At 49.7% G+C, this 16,458-nt stretch overlaps 1 protein-coding gene across 2 annotated transcripts; it reads right to left on the bottom strand.

The window, feature by feature from the left end:
- Nucleotides 1–350: 350 nt before the first annotated feature.
- INCENP (inner centromere protein) lies at nt 351–16,410 on the bottom strand. Of its 2 annotated transcripts, XM_074148619.1 has the most exons (17): nt 16,274–16,410; nt 16,080–16,193; nt 14,690–15,462; nt 12,703–12,754; nt 12,499–12,532; nt 10,256–10,319; nt 9,694–9,745; nt 9,255–9,372; nt 9,033–9,167; nt 7,863–7,972; nt 7,374–7,494; nt 6,524–6,646; nt 5,864–6,036; nt 5,482–5,572; nt 3,840–3,977; nt 2,563–2,722; nt 351–1,852 (listed from the first exon to the last, which is right to left on the bottom strand). In XM_074148619.1, the coding sequence occupies exons 1-17, from the start codon at nt 16,408–16,410 to the stop codon at nt 1,638–1,640; spliced, it is 2,610 nt and encodes an 869-aa protein (XP_074004720.1). In that variant the 3' UTR covers nt 351–1,637. The 2 variants fall into 2 exon arrangements, with proteins under 2 accessions (XP_074004720.1, XP_074004721.1); XM_074148620.1 differs by lacking the exon at nt 3,840–3,977.
- Between the last annotated feature and the right edge of the window lie 48 nt (nt 16,411–16,458).

Raw genomic sequence — 16,458 nt, 5'->3', positions numbered from 1 at the left:
TGAAGTGTGACTGAGGTCCCTGCTCCGCCTGGTGGCAGCAAATCTGAGTATTTCCTGAAGTTACACAAGTGGCCAACGACAGGGACGTGGGTTACTTCAGGGTGGATTCCAGTGATGTATTTCCTTAGCAAAGATTTCTGGGAATATATCATCCCGCCAAAGTGTCCCTCTTCCCACTTCCAGAAACTAAAGGAGAAATCACCAAAGCAGAGGTATTTTGTGCTGTAGCAGGAGTTACAAAGCTCTTCCCAGACAGAACATTCCTGTCTCAAGCAAAAAGCAAGCCCAAAGGACAGATGCCAAAATACTGCTGATTTTTCTAATAAAAATCAATGAGTCCAGAAGAGAATCCGGTAGGAGATGATTTAACTCACTTTTATCAAACTGTCAGACATTCAAATGCATTCAGCTTGAAAATTGTTGCCATTTCAGCAAACTTTCTTACAAAAGGTTTATGTTCAGAGATACAAAACAACCTACAGAAGAGCATCTATCAAAGTACAATCATCTCGCAGATAAAAACACGCACCAGTAGCACAGCATCTACAGCTGAGGTACTTAAATATAAAACCTCACATCATTGGAAAGACATTTGCTGGCAAACAGCTCATTAACCAAAGGCACCAGGAAGGGCAGTCTCCTCACACACAGGAAAATCTCTGTACAGTGGTTTTTTAAAGGATTCAGCTGTAAATACACAGAAATGGTGTTTCTCAGTCTTTTGCACACTGAAATTGCAGCCAGGAACGCTCACCCATCCTTAAAACAAATCCAGCAGCAAGAAACAGCTGGATCTGAGGGGAGAGGCACAGAGGTTGCCAGATGTGCAGAATTCAGACTTCCACCGTGACGCACAGAAACCAGTGTAACTGCTTAAAATAAAATCCTCAGGGTGTTTCAGCCCGAGCTGTAGCAACACCAGTATTGGTCTGGCTTCGGCACAGAACTGCGCCTGCTGCTGCCAGAGGGCACTGCTGGAAAGTGAAACCAGGGAAATCCTGTGGCAATCTGCAGGAGAGGATGAAGAGGATGAAGACCACACCTGGTAGTATCTTCTTCTGGAGAACGTCCCTAGTGCATGACAGGATTTTACCCAAGATATTAGGTAGCGTTTCATCACCAAAAGAAGCATCAGGACCATCCCTGGAGGTATTAAAAGTCGAGTAAGAGCTGGTGCTCAGGGACACGGCTCGGGGTGAACGTGGCAGCGTTACAGTTACAGTCGGACTCAGTGATTGCAAAGGTCTTCTCCATCCTCAACGATGCTGCGATTCCACGCGCACAGGGGTCCCTGGCTGTGCCAGTCCCCCAGCTCCAGCCACCCGGAGCAGCTGCCTGGCTGGAGAGGGGCAGATCCTACAGCTTTAGGTGACACAGACTCATCACCTAATGGACTACACCTTTGCCAGCTTAAAGCTAAGGGTCAAAGGAGAAGCACCTTCCTGAGGCAGCATCTCCCAAAAGCTCGCTGATTTGCCTGATGGGGAGGAAACAAGCCCCCAAAGCAGAAAATGCAAGAGGCCCGGTAAAAGCTGACATTTATTCAACGCTAATAGGTAAAGATTTACAGATACTGAACAGTAGCTTTTCTCACCTCGAGAGGCAGAAGCTGCTCCCCCTGACGCAGCCGCAGCCCCTCAGTACTTCTTGAGGCCGTAGGGCAGCCCTAGCGTGGATTTGGCACCCGGGAAGGGCGGGGAGTTCCAGACGGCAGAGCTGGTGCGCTTGAAGTAGCGGGGTTTGCTCTTGTAGAAGATGTCCTCCAGCTTGGGGCTCAAGATCACCCCAAAGAGCGCGTCGATGTTGGGAGGGTTGTAGTACTGGCGGATCACAGCTTGGCTAAGCTGATTCCCTGGGGAAACAAAGGATTACGTTTTCATTAATTTTAATTGAAATCACTGTGCAGGCTGTTCGTGCACAACATGTCCCTGCTCTCCTCCCTAATCGCACTGAGATCACAAACGGGAGAAATCCTGCAGCATTTGGTGTTTTCAAGCACCCTGTTTAAGCCTAAAGATCCACCACAGATCACTTGGGGGGCGCATACCGTGTGTACTGAACTCTGTCCAGGAGCTAGGGTAAGTTTGCAAGAGGCAAAGCTTCTCGGCTTTTCTTCCTGCAATACCCTTAGTTTCCCTGCAGCTCCTCAGCTCCCCTGGGGTGGGTGGAACAGGAAACCACAGCACTCGGTATTTCAGAACCAGAACAGCCCGTCTGAAAGCTGGTCTGGGACATCTGGCATTCCTTTGCCTTTTGAAGCCAAAGCAGGTTCAGGGCCAGAGCACTAGTTGATAATTATTCCTTTCTCATTGGCAAAGTGACACCAGCAGCTCTGTCAGGGCAGTTTAAAAGAGTATTTGTTCCCCAACACTGTCACAGGAATATCTCCAAGTGGCAGAGGAGCCCCCGGCTCCACCTCCAGCCACGCAGCAGGAGATGGGTACTTTTACCTGCAGTGTGGAAGTGGGAGGAACCGTCAGAGCCTGGCACCAGCTCTCGCCCTCCGTGGGAGCGGAGCCGCGGCAGGGCACGCTGGAGACAGATATCACCCCCTGCACCTACCAGTGGCCCAGGCAGGGACAGGCTTGCGAGGCTGGCTTTCGTCATCAGTGGAGTCATCGCTGTTCAGGTCCATGCCGTAGTTGTTTGGATTTATCACGGGGGGCTTTGGATCCCTCTGGGCGTGTGGAGTCATCTGGTAGGAGGTGCAGGCAGGCGAGTTCTAGAAGACACACGTATTCCACAGCCATGAAGAGCAAGGCACTGCTACTGGGCGATCAGAACACCTCCATGCTCCACCTCCTGCTTTACCCCATAACTGCAAAGCCTGAAATTTGGCTATTCTAAAGTTTTGACCCAATTATGACTTTGCCTTGCATTCTCCTGTTTAATTAGGCTGCTTAATTTGCTTTGTATGAGATGGACAAGCCAACAATAGATGCATCTGATACATATACAGTGGCTCCGTTAGTTCAAGCAAGGCCTAAATGGAGCTGTTACATCCTCAGAGCTGGACCTGAGCCATGTGCTTTAAATACTCTGCAACCCAACTTCTGGGCTTCTTTAATAATATTAAGCTGATTATTACCACGGAGAGAATACGCACATAATGGCTCAGGACAAACCGTATGGTAATCTGTATGGGAACAGCATAAACTCACTGAGACAGGCAAGTGAAGAAGAAAAACTTAAACCAGCAAATTTCACCAGCGACAAAACATCTCTCTAGAGAGCTGGAAGCGGTTTTGCTTCTCCACAAGAGGCTGCCTTCGTGGCTCTGTGTCCATTAACATTAACTCGTGTTTCACTGGTTTTGCATTTAAAGATTAAAATACATAGCTTTGCAAGGAGATAAAGACCCATATATTTGTTTTTGATGTTCAAGACACGTACATTCACCTGCAGGCGTTTCTCAAGTTCCATGGTGGTGAGGCCCAAAAACAATCCTGTCCTGCAGCCTCTGCTGCCATCCCGTGGCTCTTCCTGACTTTGAGCTCAAATAACGCTATTTCAGCATTGCTGCTGCCTGGAGGCTCAGCCCGTTTTGAAAGAGCAGCAGCTCAGACAGGGCAACTTTAACAGCCACTGCCTTATCCGGACAGCAAGAAAACCCTGGGAAATACCCACCGCTGCCCTCCCCTCCCCAAAAGTCACTGAAGTACTCAAGGAGCCCACCTCAGATAACCAGGGAAAATAAAAGTTTATGGAATCCCTTCATCATTAAAAGGGAACATAAGAAGTGGAGGGTAAAACTGCCCGTCATACCAGCACGTCAGTGCTGAATCAAAGCTCTCTGATGTCGTCCCTGAAGGAAATCTCAGCAGAGGGAGCAGAATTACCTCTTTGTTCTCTAGCTGCTGAGTCCGGGCTCTGTCTTTAGCCTTTTGCTCCTCTGGCAAAAGGAGCTCCTCCTTCACTCCTCCTTCCTTTTCTTCTTGCTCCTGCCTCTTCCTCTCTGCCAGCCCCTGCTCCTCCTGCTGGCAAGCCCACACCACAAATGAATTAATTCTCAGAACTAAGCTACACTGTTAATCCAGGGGTCCGTTATTTGATGTGCAAAAAAATAGCTAAGCACCTAATTGCAAGTCTTTGTTGCTTATGACACTAAGGAGCGCTTTGAACACCGTGCAGAGAGGGAACGAATGCAGTGCAACAGTCGGAGCTTTCCTCAAAGTGGCACAAACAAATTGACCTTTCCCTTTCAAAGCATTCGTTGCCTTCCTCTGGCAGTGCAACAACCTCACGCTTTGAAAAGCTACTGCCTTTATCTTCAGGGTAGAAACATTGGAAACCAGCTGAGCATCTGCAAGTGGAAATGCCAGTGCTACTCATCTTGGCCTCTTTCTCAACTGATAAACAGGATTTTAGAGGCCGAGTCATCCCATGGCACAGCAACCATCCCGAGCAGGGCACAAGGATCTCACCCTGTGAAGGTGTAGCTGTCCCTACTGAATCTAAAGGAAGCCACGAGGCTGCTCGCTACAACAGCAGATACCTACAATCAGGTGAAATAAATCCCACCCAGACTTAACAGCAGGAGAAGCTGTACAGAGCCCACAGCTCCTGTCACTTCAGGACACTGACAGAGCCAGGGGCTCACAGGGACCCCCCACCAGGAATTCAGCTCCCGAAGGCAGCTGGACAACAGCTGTGGGTGTGCTGATGCCACAGCTCTGCTAAGCCGAGTGACAATGGCCTTAGGCAAGTGTCGGACAATTCCCAACCAACTATCCCATATCCCAACCTTCTGCTTTTTCTCGCAAATCATCTCAAAAGTGCAAGTTCTCCCAGACCTCAGATAAAGCAAAAAGCAACAGCCCAAATAGCCAAGGGTTTGCTACTAATTCCCAGCATTTTCTGAGGGCAGATCCTTCAGACAGGATATTCCAAAAGCTGCCTGAACCCCACCGGGGGCTCTCCCTCTGCTCCAGGGAGAATGCACACTGCAAAGCCCTGAGCCCACCTGGCTGCAGCTGCTTTACTCGAACAGCACAGGCTGCCAAGGCATCACAAGTTTCTCTGCAGCAGCACAAGCAGAAACGCCCGGTCAGCTTATCTACGCTGGAGTGACCGCGGCGGAAAACAACCTGCCAAAGTCTACGATCTGTTCTTGTGGTTCTGCTGGAGGCAGCACGAATGTAAAACTGGGACGTTGATCCTGAGAAGTCTGGGATTAATGGCTGTTTAGTGTCAAGAGAGGTACAGATAGACCTGGGGACAGAAAGGGGAAAAGCCAAAAACCTCCTTTCAACCTGTGTGTTATGCGTCCTTTCCTCTCGCACTGCTGCCACCCAGAGAGAGCAGACTAACCTCCTGACACAGGCCAGAATGGACTCTGGGTAAAAGCGCCTCTGGTTGGCTCCAGGTCAGAAGAGCAACACCTCATTCACGGGGTTCTCGATGGGTTCCCAGCTCCTTGCTCCAACAGGAGCGGCCACAGATCCGTGGGGCTGAACCCATCCAGCAGGAGAGAGCACTTACCTCTGCCTTCTCCGTCTCCCTGTGGAGCTGCTCTTTAGCAGCCAGTGCTTCCTTCTGCAGCTGGGCAGCCTTCTCCTGTCGCTCTCGAAGCCTGAGAACCAAAGCCACAGACTGTCACTCTCAAACCTACGCAGGGGCACCCTCCCACCCAGTGCCTGCTGCAAACCCCCACCCCACAGCGTTCCAGGGTGCTCCCACCGCACTTCCCACATCCCTTAGCCCAGAATTTCTTCTTGGCAGCACAGTGTCCATGACAGTCCAGGGCTGCGCTGACAGCACAAAGTGGCTTTTCAGGGCCTGGGCCTTTCACTAGTGCCCTCTGTTCCTGCTTCTTTTCAAAGTCCCAGCACAGAATTTAGTACATAAATAGATGTTGTCTTACTTTTCTGCCTGGATCCTCTCCTGTTCCTTCTTCCTCTCCAGCTCTTTCTCTGCAGCCAGCTTCTTCTCTCTCTCCTGTTCTGCCCGTCTCTGCTCAGCGATCTTCCTGGCACGTTCCTGCTCCTCTTCCTTCCTCTTCTGCATTAGCTCTTTGTGCCGACGATCCTCCTCCTCCTGGTAATGACAAGGCAATGACTCCCCTTACATCATACAGGAACAGGCTCCAGAGGAGCAGGAGCACCTTATTTGCCCCCAGCCTCTGTCACCTCTCACTGCCCAGCAGGGACACACCTTGGGGCTGAAGTCCCAGTGCTTTCATCATCTCTCCAGCTACCCCAGGGCTGGCCTTTACCTGCCCACAACACACCGCATTGTGCACTGGATCTCCCAGAGACAGCTTTAACTGAGAGATCCACAAATTAAGGTCTTAGTAAGAATCTGTCCAGACCTTAGTAAGAATCCCAGAAGCGTGGGTCACACAGCCCCCACTACGAGCTCACAGCACACTGCGAGAGGGAGCACGACATCACAGGGAGCTTCCAGGACAAAGCCTCAGTCCCTCACTGGTGTTTGTGCTCCCGTTGGATCCCCCGCACATAAGACCATCAGATTGTGGCCGTTCTAGTCGCATGCAAACGGTGGGATGGGCTCCAGCACCAACCTGCTGCAGTGCTTTTTGTTTTCTGGCCTCTTCCTCCTGCCTGCGCCGGGCCTCTGCCTCTTCCATTTTCTTGGCAGCTGCTTTCTTTTTGATCTTCTCTTCCGCCAGCCTTTCTTCCCGCACCTAAAACACACATAGCCAGCTGAACCCCCAAGTCCCAGGTGGGGCAGCTCGCTGGGCTTGTGAAATAGTCTCAAAGACGCAGAGCTCCCACCTTCTCACGGGGCAAAAGCTGCCTTTTTTGCTACCAGGAGCCAATGGGACCTGTGCTTTATATTAAAAAGGTAATATTTAGGAAAATTACTTTCTTTTACAACTCCACAGGCAGAGCTGATCCTATTCTGGTATTTATACATCTAATATCACAAAAGCTATCAGAATACATTCCCAGAACCATGAAACAAGCAAAGCAGATGGAGACAATTAGAGCAGACAAATGACTGCTCTGGTCACACACGCATGTCGTTTGAAAGTCTCAGATAAAGAAAGGGGCTGGAGGAAATATGTTTATTTTCACCCCCCTCCATCTATGGGTCAGATGGGAGAAACGCTGCAAGCGGATAAAGCCTCAGGGCCATTAAGCTTTATCCACTCCCATCTGACTAACGGAGCCTTGATACAGCCCATTTAGGCTCACAGTTCTGGAAAATAAGTGTTCTCATCTGCCATTTGCTGTAACCAAGAGAAAAGCAGTCACTCAGTAGTTTCTGGAAGATCTTTATTCGACCATTCTCTGGTCCACTTTTCAGCAGCCTGATTTCCTCTCTGGCAGGCACACTCATGTACCATCACCTACCTCAATTGGTTATTTATTCTCCCAAATGAACTCTATAGGCATATTGGGCCTTACCTTCTCAGTCTTCTCGTCAAACAGAGCTATTTTCTGCTCAATGCGCCTTTTCCTCTCTTCCTCTATCTGCTCTGCCCGCTCCCGAGCCTGCAGCACTTTGCGCAGCCGCTCCTCACGCTTCCTGCAGGACACGGGGCAGCTTTACCACGGTACCCAGCGAGATGAGCTCCTCACAGCAACAATACACAGCCAACAGACACAGCGTAGAAACGCAATGAACCAAACACACCCCTCATTTAAACATCAGCAATATCTTTAAGCTCCACTTGAGACAGAGGACCTAAGACGAGAAGCTGAAGCAGCAGACAGCTAGGAGAGCTGACTAGATTCTAGATACTGTGAGAAGAAATACTGTCTTTGCAGCGTGAGAGCAAACCAACAACAATTTTTGCTGCATATATGGACTCTGCAAGATAAAAGACCTAAATATAGGGACCTACGGGGCAGAGAGCGCACTCACTCTAGACGCGGGAGAAAGCGTATACTCACAGCTTTGCCTCTTCCAATCGTCGCTTCTTTTCTTCCTCCAGTTTTTGCTTTCTCAGCTCCTCGGCTTCTTGTTTTTTCCTCAGAGTCTCTAGCTTCTGTCTCTCCTTTTCCTGAGGTGGATTGAAACATGTTATACCCACTGCCAGGGTTTCTTTCTACCTCAAATTGCTCAGGTCAAGTGAGGGCCCAGAGATGACACCGATGGGCTGCAGCCAGACCCAAGGGGTGGCAACAAGCCCAAACCAGAGCTCAGGCGTGGCTGTGGTCAGCTCAGGGCCTGGGGTATGGTGGTGGATGTTGGGAGCTGATGCAATGGAAAACAAGAGAGTGGTGCTAATCTTAGAGTGCAAGACAAGCTGCTGGGAACTCCTGGAGTGCAGGCAGGACCTGCAGAGGTTGCGAACAGGCGGCACTGCGATTTATGGTGGTAAAAAGCAGCAGAAGAGCAGCGCTAACACCTGGCAGCAACAGTGACTTCCTGCAGCGAGTGAGAGGGACAGACAGGGCTCGAGAAAACACCTTCCTTCAACCCAGAGCTGCTGCTGGTGTCTTTGCTGCTCACAAAGCTTCATCTCATGGTGAGCCACCACCATTCAGACAGCACTTACAGCTCGCTTCGAGCACAGTCAGCCCCATATCTCATCTAGACAAAACACAGCGCGTTTTCCTCATTGTTCTAAGCAGCCCAGCTAACCCCGCCCGAGGACACTGTCAATTAGAAGAGCAAGATGCAGCCATCGCTGCACCCAGAGCAAACAGATAAACTAATTTAATGCCAGATTTGATGCTGCAGATGCCTAATTATAACAGGCCTTATCTCAGTACAAACCCACTGAAATATTCAAGTGATTACTTTACGCTGGGCCCCATGTTGTAAATGATCAGTGATATCAGTATCCAAACTGGCTAATTTAAAACTAACAATTATATCTTATTGCTCTAGTGCTATTTAGTGATGCTTAGCTCCAACACAGATAAAGCCCTGAGGGGTAGTTGCCTGCACTGGAGTGAAACAAAATCTAACATTCAGAGAACTGACAGTTTATGTCAGTGTAAACAGACAGCTTACAGTTACTTCTTGGTTTAATATGGGGGAAAGTTGGCTCACATCTGTGCATTAATGTGGACACTCAGACCATCACGTTCTGGCTGACAACAGCCTCGTCTTACCTTGGGATCAGACCGGAGAGGAGTGTTGTACTTGATAAAAGATTTTATTACTCCATTTCTCCCCACAGAGCTTGGTGTCATGAGGAGCTGGTTCTTCTGCACAGTGTGCAAAAACGTTTTGAAAGGACGTACAACCTATGAGAGGAATGACAGAAACGAACCTCAGGAGCACGGGCGAGGAACAGGCTTCGGTAAAGCACATCAGGGCTACAAGGAGCTTACTTTGCTGGCCGGAAAGGCAGGGGATGGGATCTTCTTTTTCGGAGGAGAAAGGCCTCCTTCTTCTGCTTGCTGATTGTCATAGCATTCATCCACGGCTCTTTTGTAACTTGGCTGCCTCCTGTGAGAGAAATACAGCCCATCACACACAGCAAATCCTCCTGATTGCCTCAAAGTCGGGTTGAAAAAAGGTCCTAAGACTATCCTAGCTTAAAGGTATTTCCTTGTGATGCACAAGTAGATATCCAATAAAAGAAGTTCTAATGTGACAGAAGATAAAAATTAAATCCTCTTGTCACAAAGGCAGAGAAATCTTATTGCCCAAGTCTCCTGGTCACAAAACACTAAAGCCATTTAACAACATTTCAGTGCTGAACATGCTTTGGACCAGACTGCAGATCTCCAGGGGCGCTTCCCAACCAGAATGATTCCATGAACATACCTGGCACTCTGGGGTGGTTCCTGGGTCTCCCCATCCTTATTTAAGTTGCTTTCTGGAAGAAAACACAGTTATACAGTTAGTTCTAGCAGAAAAATAATCCCTTCCAACACAGCTCTGAAAGCAGACAAGGTTTAGCAGTTCAGTAAATAGCAAAAACCCTGCCATGAATTACATGCCTTTCCCACTCCAGCCTAGACACACACACATAGCTGTTCAATCATCTGGGGGTGCAGTGTGCACCACCGCAGCGCTGTCATGTTCAGCACAGACAGAGCAACCGCTGGTGTCAGAACCGGGGTTCAGCTCGGCCTCCCACAACCTGGAGAACAGGCACCCCTCCATCTCCACTACATCCATTTCCCTGCGCTTCCCAGGCTGGGAAATACCTCCAGCACAGAGTTTCCTAAGTCAGCTCTTGAAACAAAGCCCTGCCCGTCAAAGTTTAGATTAGTCTTTCAAACCGGGCTCTCAAACTAACTGGCCAATCTTTCAAACTTCCCAGTCAGTCTCCCAACAACATGATGACTTTAAAATTCTGCCACAAAACCCGTCTGGAAGCTACCGTTGTTCGTCTCATTTCTGTCGATGGTCCGAGAGCGAAGTGACATTTGCGGAGTTTGGGGGTTCTGTAGGAAAAGCAAATGAGTTTCAGCACAATTCTCACAGAGAAACAGGCAATTACTGTTTCAGATCATGATGTCATTCTGACAAGGACACTGCAATATCACCAGAGAAGGCACAGCACAAAGTCCTGGTACCAGCACCCAGAGCAAAGCACTAACCTCCAGCTGTGAAAAATACCTCGGGACACAACTTCGGTAAATTCATTGATACTGCGTCATCACTAGAAGCACTGACATTAACAGAACACAAGTTTCTGCAATGAGGGATGTGCTTTTAAACTGAACAAACTCATAAAGTATTAAGAACAAAAGCATTTCAAGCTGGCGATGTGTTTCTGCTCGCCGGACTTCTGGCAGAGTCAGGCAGCGCTCGGACTCGCAGCGATGAATGGACAGAGAGGGAGACAGTGGAGACAGCTCGTTTCCCTGATTGATCTGTTTGGCATGAACCTGCTGTGCATTGCTATGTGCCACCTTTGCATTACACCAGTACATAATCACTTCTGTGGTGATAATGGTTTTATTTGCCTGTGAGAGCAAACAGGCAATGGTGCTGGGACCTGCTCTCTGCCAGCAAGGCAAGAAATAGCCCCGCTCCCAAAGCTGCGTGGGCCAACAGTGGCCACAGGCACAAAGGAGTTGGGAAGAGGAGGAAAAAGTATGGAAACTTCATCCTCCCAAACGCTGCTGGAGGGTCTTACCATCAGGGCAAGGTACAGGAAGAACCTTGTAGCCCAACAGAAGGACATTCATCTAATTAGTTCAGGATCAGGCCTGATAAGAACCTGACCTTTAAGTAACGGCACACACAGAGGTACTGCCCTTATACCTTCCCAGGGACACAGACACTGTCTGCTTTGAGAAGGCTGCCAAGTCACCGCGGCCTCATGCTGCTCACAGGAACCAAACCACCTTTGGTTTGCCGAGAAACCCGTCAATAGATGGATCAATTGATAGGGTAAGGCAACCTGGTGACACAGGCAAAGAACAGGACAGGGCACAGGGTCTCACTCCCACCAGCAGTGGTACAGAAACAAAAGATGAGGATCAAGGGTAGATCAAATACACGACATGAACGAGACTGTATTTATAAATTCCAGAGGGTACAGAAACAGAAGATATCTAGATCTGCAAAGCAGCCTGCTCATTTTTCTCTTCTCATTTTCCCTTTAAGCTTTTCCACAGCCGTAACTCAGGGCAGCTAAAAATCCAGAGGCGCCAGAGAAACTGAATGTGAACTTTTGCACCTCTGCTGACAAGGGCAGACATAAATCCCTGTACTAGGCTGTCCTCGCTTACAGAAGCTCTTAAGGCCACAGAGCTCCACTCCATTAATTCAATCTTTGCCCATTGACAATTGTTCTGGACAAAACGTTGACGTAATCCTGGGATTTTTTTCCTCAGGAGACAGTGAGACTTGTGGAGGGATATGTTTTGACCTGAATGATATTTAAAAATTTCTGTGCTTGTCTTAAGACAAACTGACAAGCTTTGAATAATCTGCCAGACTAACGAAAAGGTCAAAAGACACTTTAAAAATACAAAAATGGTAGTAGCGTACAAACTCTGTCCAACTAAAAAAAATTCCCTGAACTATAAGAAGGTTATTTTTCTGTACAGATTCAGGACTGAATTTTCATACAACTGATCTCTCGCAAGGGGCTGAGAAGCAAGAGCCAGAAAGCAGGACTCCACCCTGAATGCCAGCGATACCAAGGTCAGTGCTCAGCGCTGGCGTGCACCAACCCATCATTTACATTTAAATATAGTTATGCAAAATGACAGAAAGAACACTCTTTTCTAGTCAAAGCTAGCCTTAGCTTTAAAAGCATCTGAGACTGTAACACCATGCTGACAGGTACCTCTGCTCGCATCCAAAATAAGCCTTGGGTCACAGGTGCTCATTTTCCAACTAAAATTTTGCTGGCTTTTGTTTTGCTGATTTTGGAACATTGCGATTAAAACAGACTGGACAATCTCAGACTGTCTCTAGTCTGTGTGTTGGACCCAGGGAGGCTGCGGAGAGGCTCCTGCAGGTGTGGGAGCTTTCTTTATGCAAGTGCAATGCAGCAGCCTGACCGCGTCTCCAGAGCTCCCCAATTCCCTGTAACAAATGGGAGGTGCATTCAACACAGTTTGCTCACGGGTCCACCCAAACAGAAATGCTCTGCTCAAATCTTACCAGCTTGGACGGGGTACAAGGTCCAGGAGGAGGCCTAGAAAAAAATAAAGAAAAAAGGCAGGTGTGTTTAATAACATCAAGGGAACTGGGAAGCCACTTGTTATCTGCAAGCAGTGCATTTTATACCAAGAATGTCACTGTAAAAAAAAAAAAATCCTCTAAATGGGATATTAAGGATAAAGAAATATCTTAAAGGAGTCTCACCCAGCTTTGAGAACTGTTTCTTCATCCTCTGGCACCTCTCCAGAGCTGGAGACTGCAGGAAAAGAAAAAGAAAACAGCAGAGCTGTAACACAGGGGTACAGACAGAGGCTCTGCAGGAGCAACGTTCCCTCCAGACTCCAGTAGAGGCTCTGGCTCTGCCCGCTGCTTTACAGCCTGCAATGCCAGTGGGCACCGCTACGCGTCAGGGCAGCTCAACACGCACCTGAGCAGCACTAGAGAGAACACTCCCTGCAATTTTAATGTAAGAAAGCAGATGCTTTCAATTATAGATGAGTTCAAAGCCATATTCAATGGGGTTACATTAAGAGTGACTGGGTTTGGGCTCAGACTCATTTTTCAGGGCCAATGGTGGGTGTCAGCACAGTTAAAACCAGCATTATTTACGGTGCGGGTGCTGGTTCCTGCCGAGCGCTCCAGCTGCCCTTTAAGTGCCAGCACCGCCTGAAACTGCAGTTAATAATTAAGGCAGCGATACAGCCTCAGCGGAGTAGACCAGGGCAGGCTTTTCACATCAGAGCATGCCGTCTCCGTCTGTTCTTCCAGCACAGGCGGTATCGAAGCAGGGACACACGTGCTGTGCACACACCCAGTGCAAGACCTGCTACAGCAGACACACACTGCAGGCAATTAACGCACTTTGGGCTTTTGGACATTCGTCACGGCAACTGGAACTGCCTAAAACATTGGTTCCTCTTCTGACACATGGAAATTTTGACCAGGCAGAACGCTTACATCGAGTAGCACAGAGGGAAGAAACAAAGCCTTCCTTAAACCTCCGAGGTGATCCAGATCCGGACAATACAGACTGATCATTTAAACTGCGTAAATAAAACAACTCCAGCACCCCTTCAATGTTACAGATAAGAACACTTCCCTCTGATTTCATTTTTAGCAAGGGAGCCCTCAACACTGTGCATGTAAACCTAGACAGCACTCCACACCACCCTGTCACAAGCACGGGACACCCTGAGCTGGGGACTGTGGTGCTCTGCTTCTGTAAAAATATGCAGCTAGAACAGTTAAATTGGTATGGAAAACAAAAACTCACTAAAGCACTTCTCCAAATATCTCCAATACCAGTATAATTCTTCAAGAAGAGTCAGTTTTATACAGCACCAGTCCCACAAAGCTAGAACACTGCAGATGAACACGTTACAGTAATGTTATTTCAGCTTTGTTAGTTCTCTCTCCAAAGAAAGCAGCTGAGAAAAGCTGTGCAAAAGAGCCAGTCTCTCCCCAACATCAAATTGGGTGGAAGAGGTTCTCTTGCATCACCCGCATTTCAAGAGCCATTTACTCGTCCACCACTTATGAGCCACTTCATTCCCTCAGCTTGAAAACAAAGAGAGGTTACATCCATCACTTTGTCTCCTGCACCAAATCCAGTGCCTGCATTCCAGTAGCACTGAATAACATTTAAATCAGTTTATCCTTTGCTGAAACCTACCTCTATTGCAAACTGTGAAAGCTTGGAAAACTTGTAATAAATTTACAAAGTTCAGCCTCCAAATTCCCTTCTCAAAAGAGAAGGCCTACAACTAGCAACTACCTGATTCTGTTTAAAGAGCGGGGAATTTGTGATAGGTACCTCATCTCCCAGAAACATGCAGGCCTTTGTGAGAGCCCATAACCCTCCTGAGCAGCCACCAGCAGCAGCAAAGCCCGTTGGCCAGCTTCCTCAGCTGGGAAAGCTGCCGCCAGACACTCAGAACGAACAGAACGAAGGCTGTTCTCCCAGGTGATTTTTACAAGGGTGAATTCACAGGCCACGAACTAGCACTACCTCTAGAAAGCCAGTCAGAACGCCCGTGCGAACTCGCTGCTTGCCCAGCCTAGGAAGGTCAGCTACTGAACCAAACTGAAGAACCTGCCCCAGAGCGTTGTTTCCCCTCAGCAGCAAAAAGCAGTAAATCAAAAAGAGCAGGAAAGGTGCAAAGCAAGCTCATCTGGTGCCATTCAAACTTACCGTCCATGCAACTGGAGGACACAGATGACTTCCGAGCTGCTTTCCTCTTGACTGTCCTGGCAATAGATTTCCGGATCATACTTTCCCTCTTGCTGGCTAGTGAGTATTTCTCTGCCAAGGAGGTTCTGCGAGTCATGGAAGTTTTACCCATCAGACTTCTGCGCACTGAGCGACGGCTCAGCCTGGAGCCTCTCGGAGTCCCTGGGTTATCCCTCATGCGCTGGGAAGGCTCCTTCTCAGAGCCCTCCTGTACCTGAGCAGAGTCACCTCCCTCTTCCAGCCTAGGCTCTTCTTCGCTTAAAATGAATGTAGTATTTGCTGCCTGCAGCTTGGCTGCAGCCCTACTTTCTCCTGCATCGTTTGCCTCAGGGCTATGAGGGACAAGCAGCTCAGAGGCTGCAGGTCCCGGTGGTGATTTGGCAACCCTGCTTTCCTCGGGAGAGGCATCATGTGAGCTCAGGAGGATGGTGGTGGAGAGCTTCTCTGCTGGTTTAGGTGTGCTCTTCTGCAGGTGCAGCTCAGCACTAATGTGATCGCTGAGACCAGCTTCTGCTGAGGGAACCTTCCCTTCCACTTGCTGGGCAAGAAGGGTCTCAGGGAAGGTCTCTGAAATTTTACGAAATGCTGCAGTCTGGGATCTTGTCACACGCTGAGGTGGAGAGACTTGTTTGATCTCAGCCCTGATTACTTCCAGGTTTTCTTTATTTTGTAGTCGCTGAGAATATCGTGGGGAGGGAACCAGTTTGAAACTGCTATTCCTCCTTCTAGATAATCTAACAACAGAAACAGCGCATTAGACTGGAACTGGATTCAGGAACAGACCAAAACTCCCACCAAAGCAGCCCACGTGCGGGTCCCTGACTCAAAACGCAGTAAGGGGAAAGAGCACATTTACACCCTTATTTGTACGGTACGACAGCGCAGTGCCCTGCTGTGAGGCTGTGCTGGGGACAGCGCGCTGCTCAGAGCTCTGCCGTGCAGGAACGGGAACGCACAGGGAGACAAAGCCAAAACGTGCGGAAGGGGCCCCTCCAAGAGCTCGACACAGGCAGAGCTGTGGAGAGCGGCTAAGGCGGAAAGCAACATACGCGATCCCTTCAGAGCAGGGGAGACGATGAAAGAAACACAAAGCTATAAAATGGAACCGAGCGACAGCGCGTTTCCCGGGAGCCGGGGTGCCGTAACACGGCCGAGAGCTGCGGGACAAAGCGTCCCACCGGGCCTTTAACCCGGGGACGGCGGCAGGGACAGGTTATCTTCGTGCGGCCCTTAGCGGTCGATTTTCCCAGCCTCCCGGGGGTCCCCCCCTTCCCCCGGCGCTGAGGGAGCCTCCGCGCTCCACCTCCAACCCGGCCGCCCCCTCCCGGGCCCCGGCTGCCCACAGGCCCACCTCTTCCTGCCCAGCGCCTGGTTCTCCTCCTGCAGGACGGAAAACCGCTTCCTCCGCTGCCGGTTCTTCTGCGACGGCGTCTTGGGCATCAGCTCCGGCTCGTCGCTGTACTGGCTGCGAGGGGAGAGGCGGGGGGGTCAGCGCGGGGGGCGGCCGGCAACGGCCCGCGGGGGGCGGCGGAGGGGTGCGGGTACCTGCCGAACATCCTGGCCGCCTCCTCGCCGATCTCCTGCAGCCATAGCAGGTCGGTATCGTCCACCCGCTGCAGAAACTCCGCCAGCCGCTTCCTGCACAGCGCGGGCAGCCGCGCCGGGCCCGCCGCCATCATCATCGCCTCAGCGCCAACCGCCCGCCCCCGCCGCCCGCCTCGAATTCAAAC

This window comes from Numenius arquata, chromosome 6 (genome assembly GCF_964106895.1).
Source record: "Numenius arquata chromosome 6, bNumArq3.hap1.1, whole genome shotgun sequence".
Lineage (NCBI taxonomy): Eukaryota > Metazoa > Chordata > Aves > Charadriiformes > Scolopacidae > Numenius > Numenius arquata.
The sequence above is the reverse complement of the archived record's forward strand: the minus strand, read 5'-3'. Positions and strand labels throughout refer to the sequence as shown.

Excerpts from the sequence above, each read along its gene's own strand:
- INCENP (XM_074148619.1), bottom strand. The coding sequence starts at position 16,410 with ATGATGATGGCGGCGGGCCCGGCGCGGCTGCCCGCGCTGTGCAGGAAG. Across the intron at positions 15,463-16,079 it reads CAGGCGCTGGGCAGGAAGAG|ATTATCTAGAAGGAGGAATA; the intron begins GTGGGCCTGTGG and ends TTCTGTTGTTAG. Across the intron at positions 7,495-7,862 it reads CGATTGGAAGAGGCAAAGCT|GAAGCGTGAGGAGCGGCTGC; the intron begins GTGAGTATACGC and ends CGTGTCCTGCAG.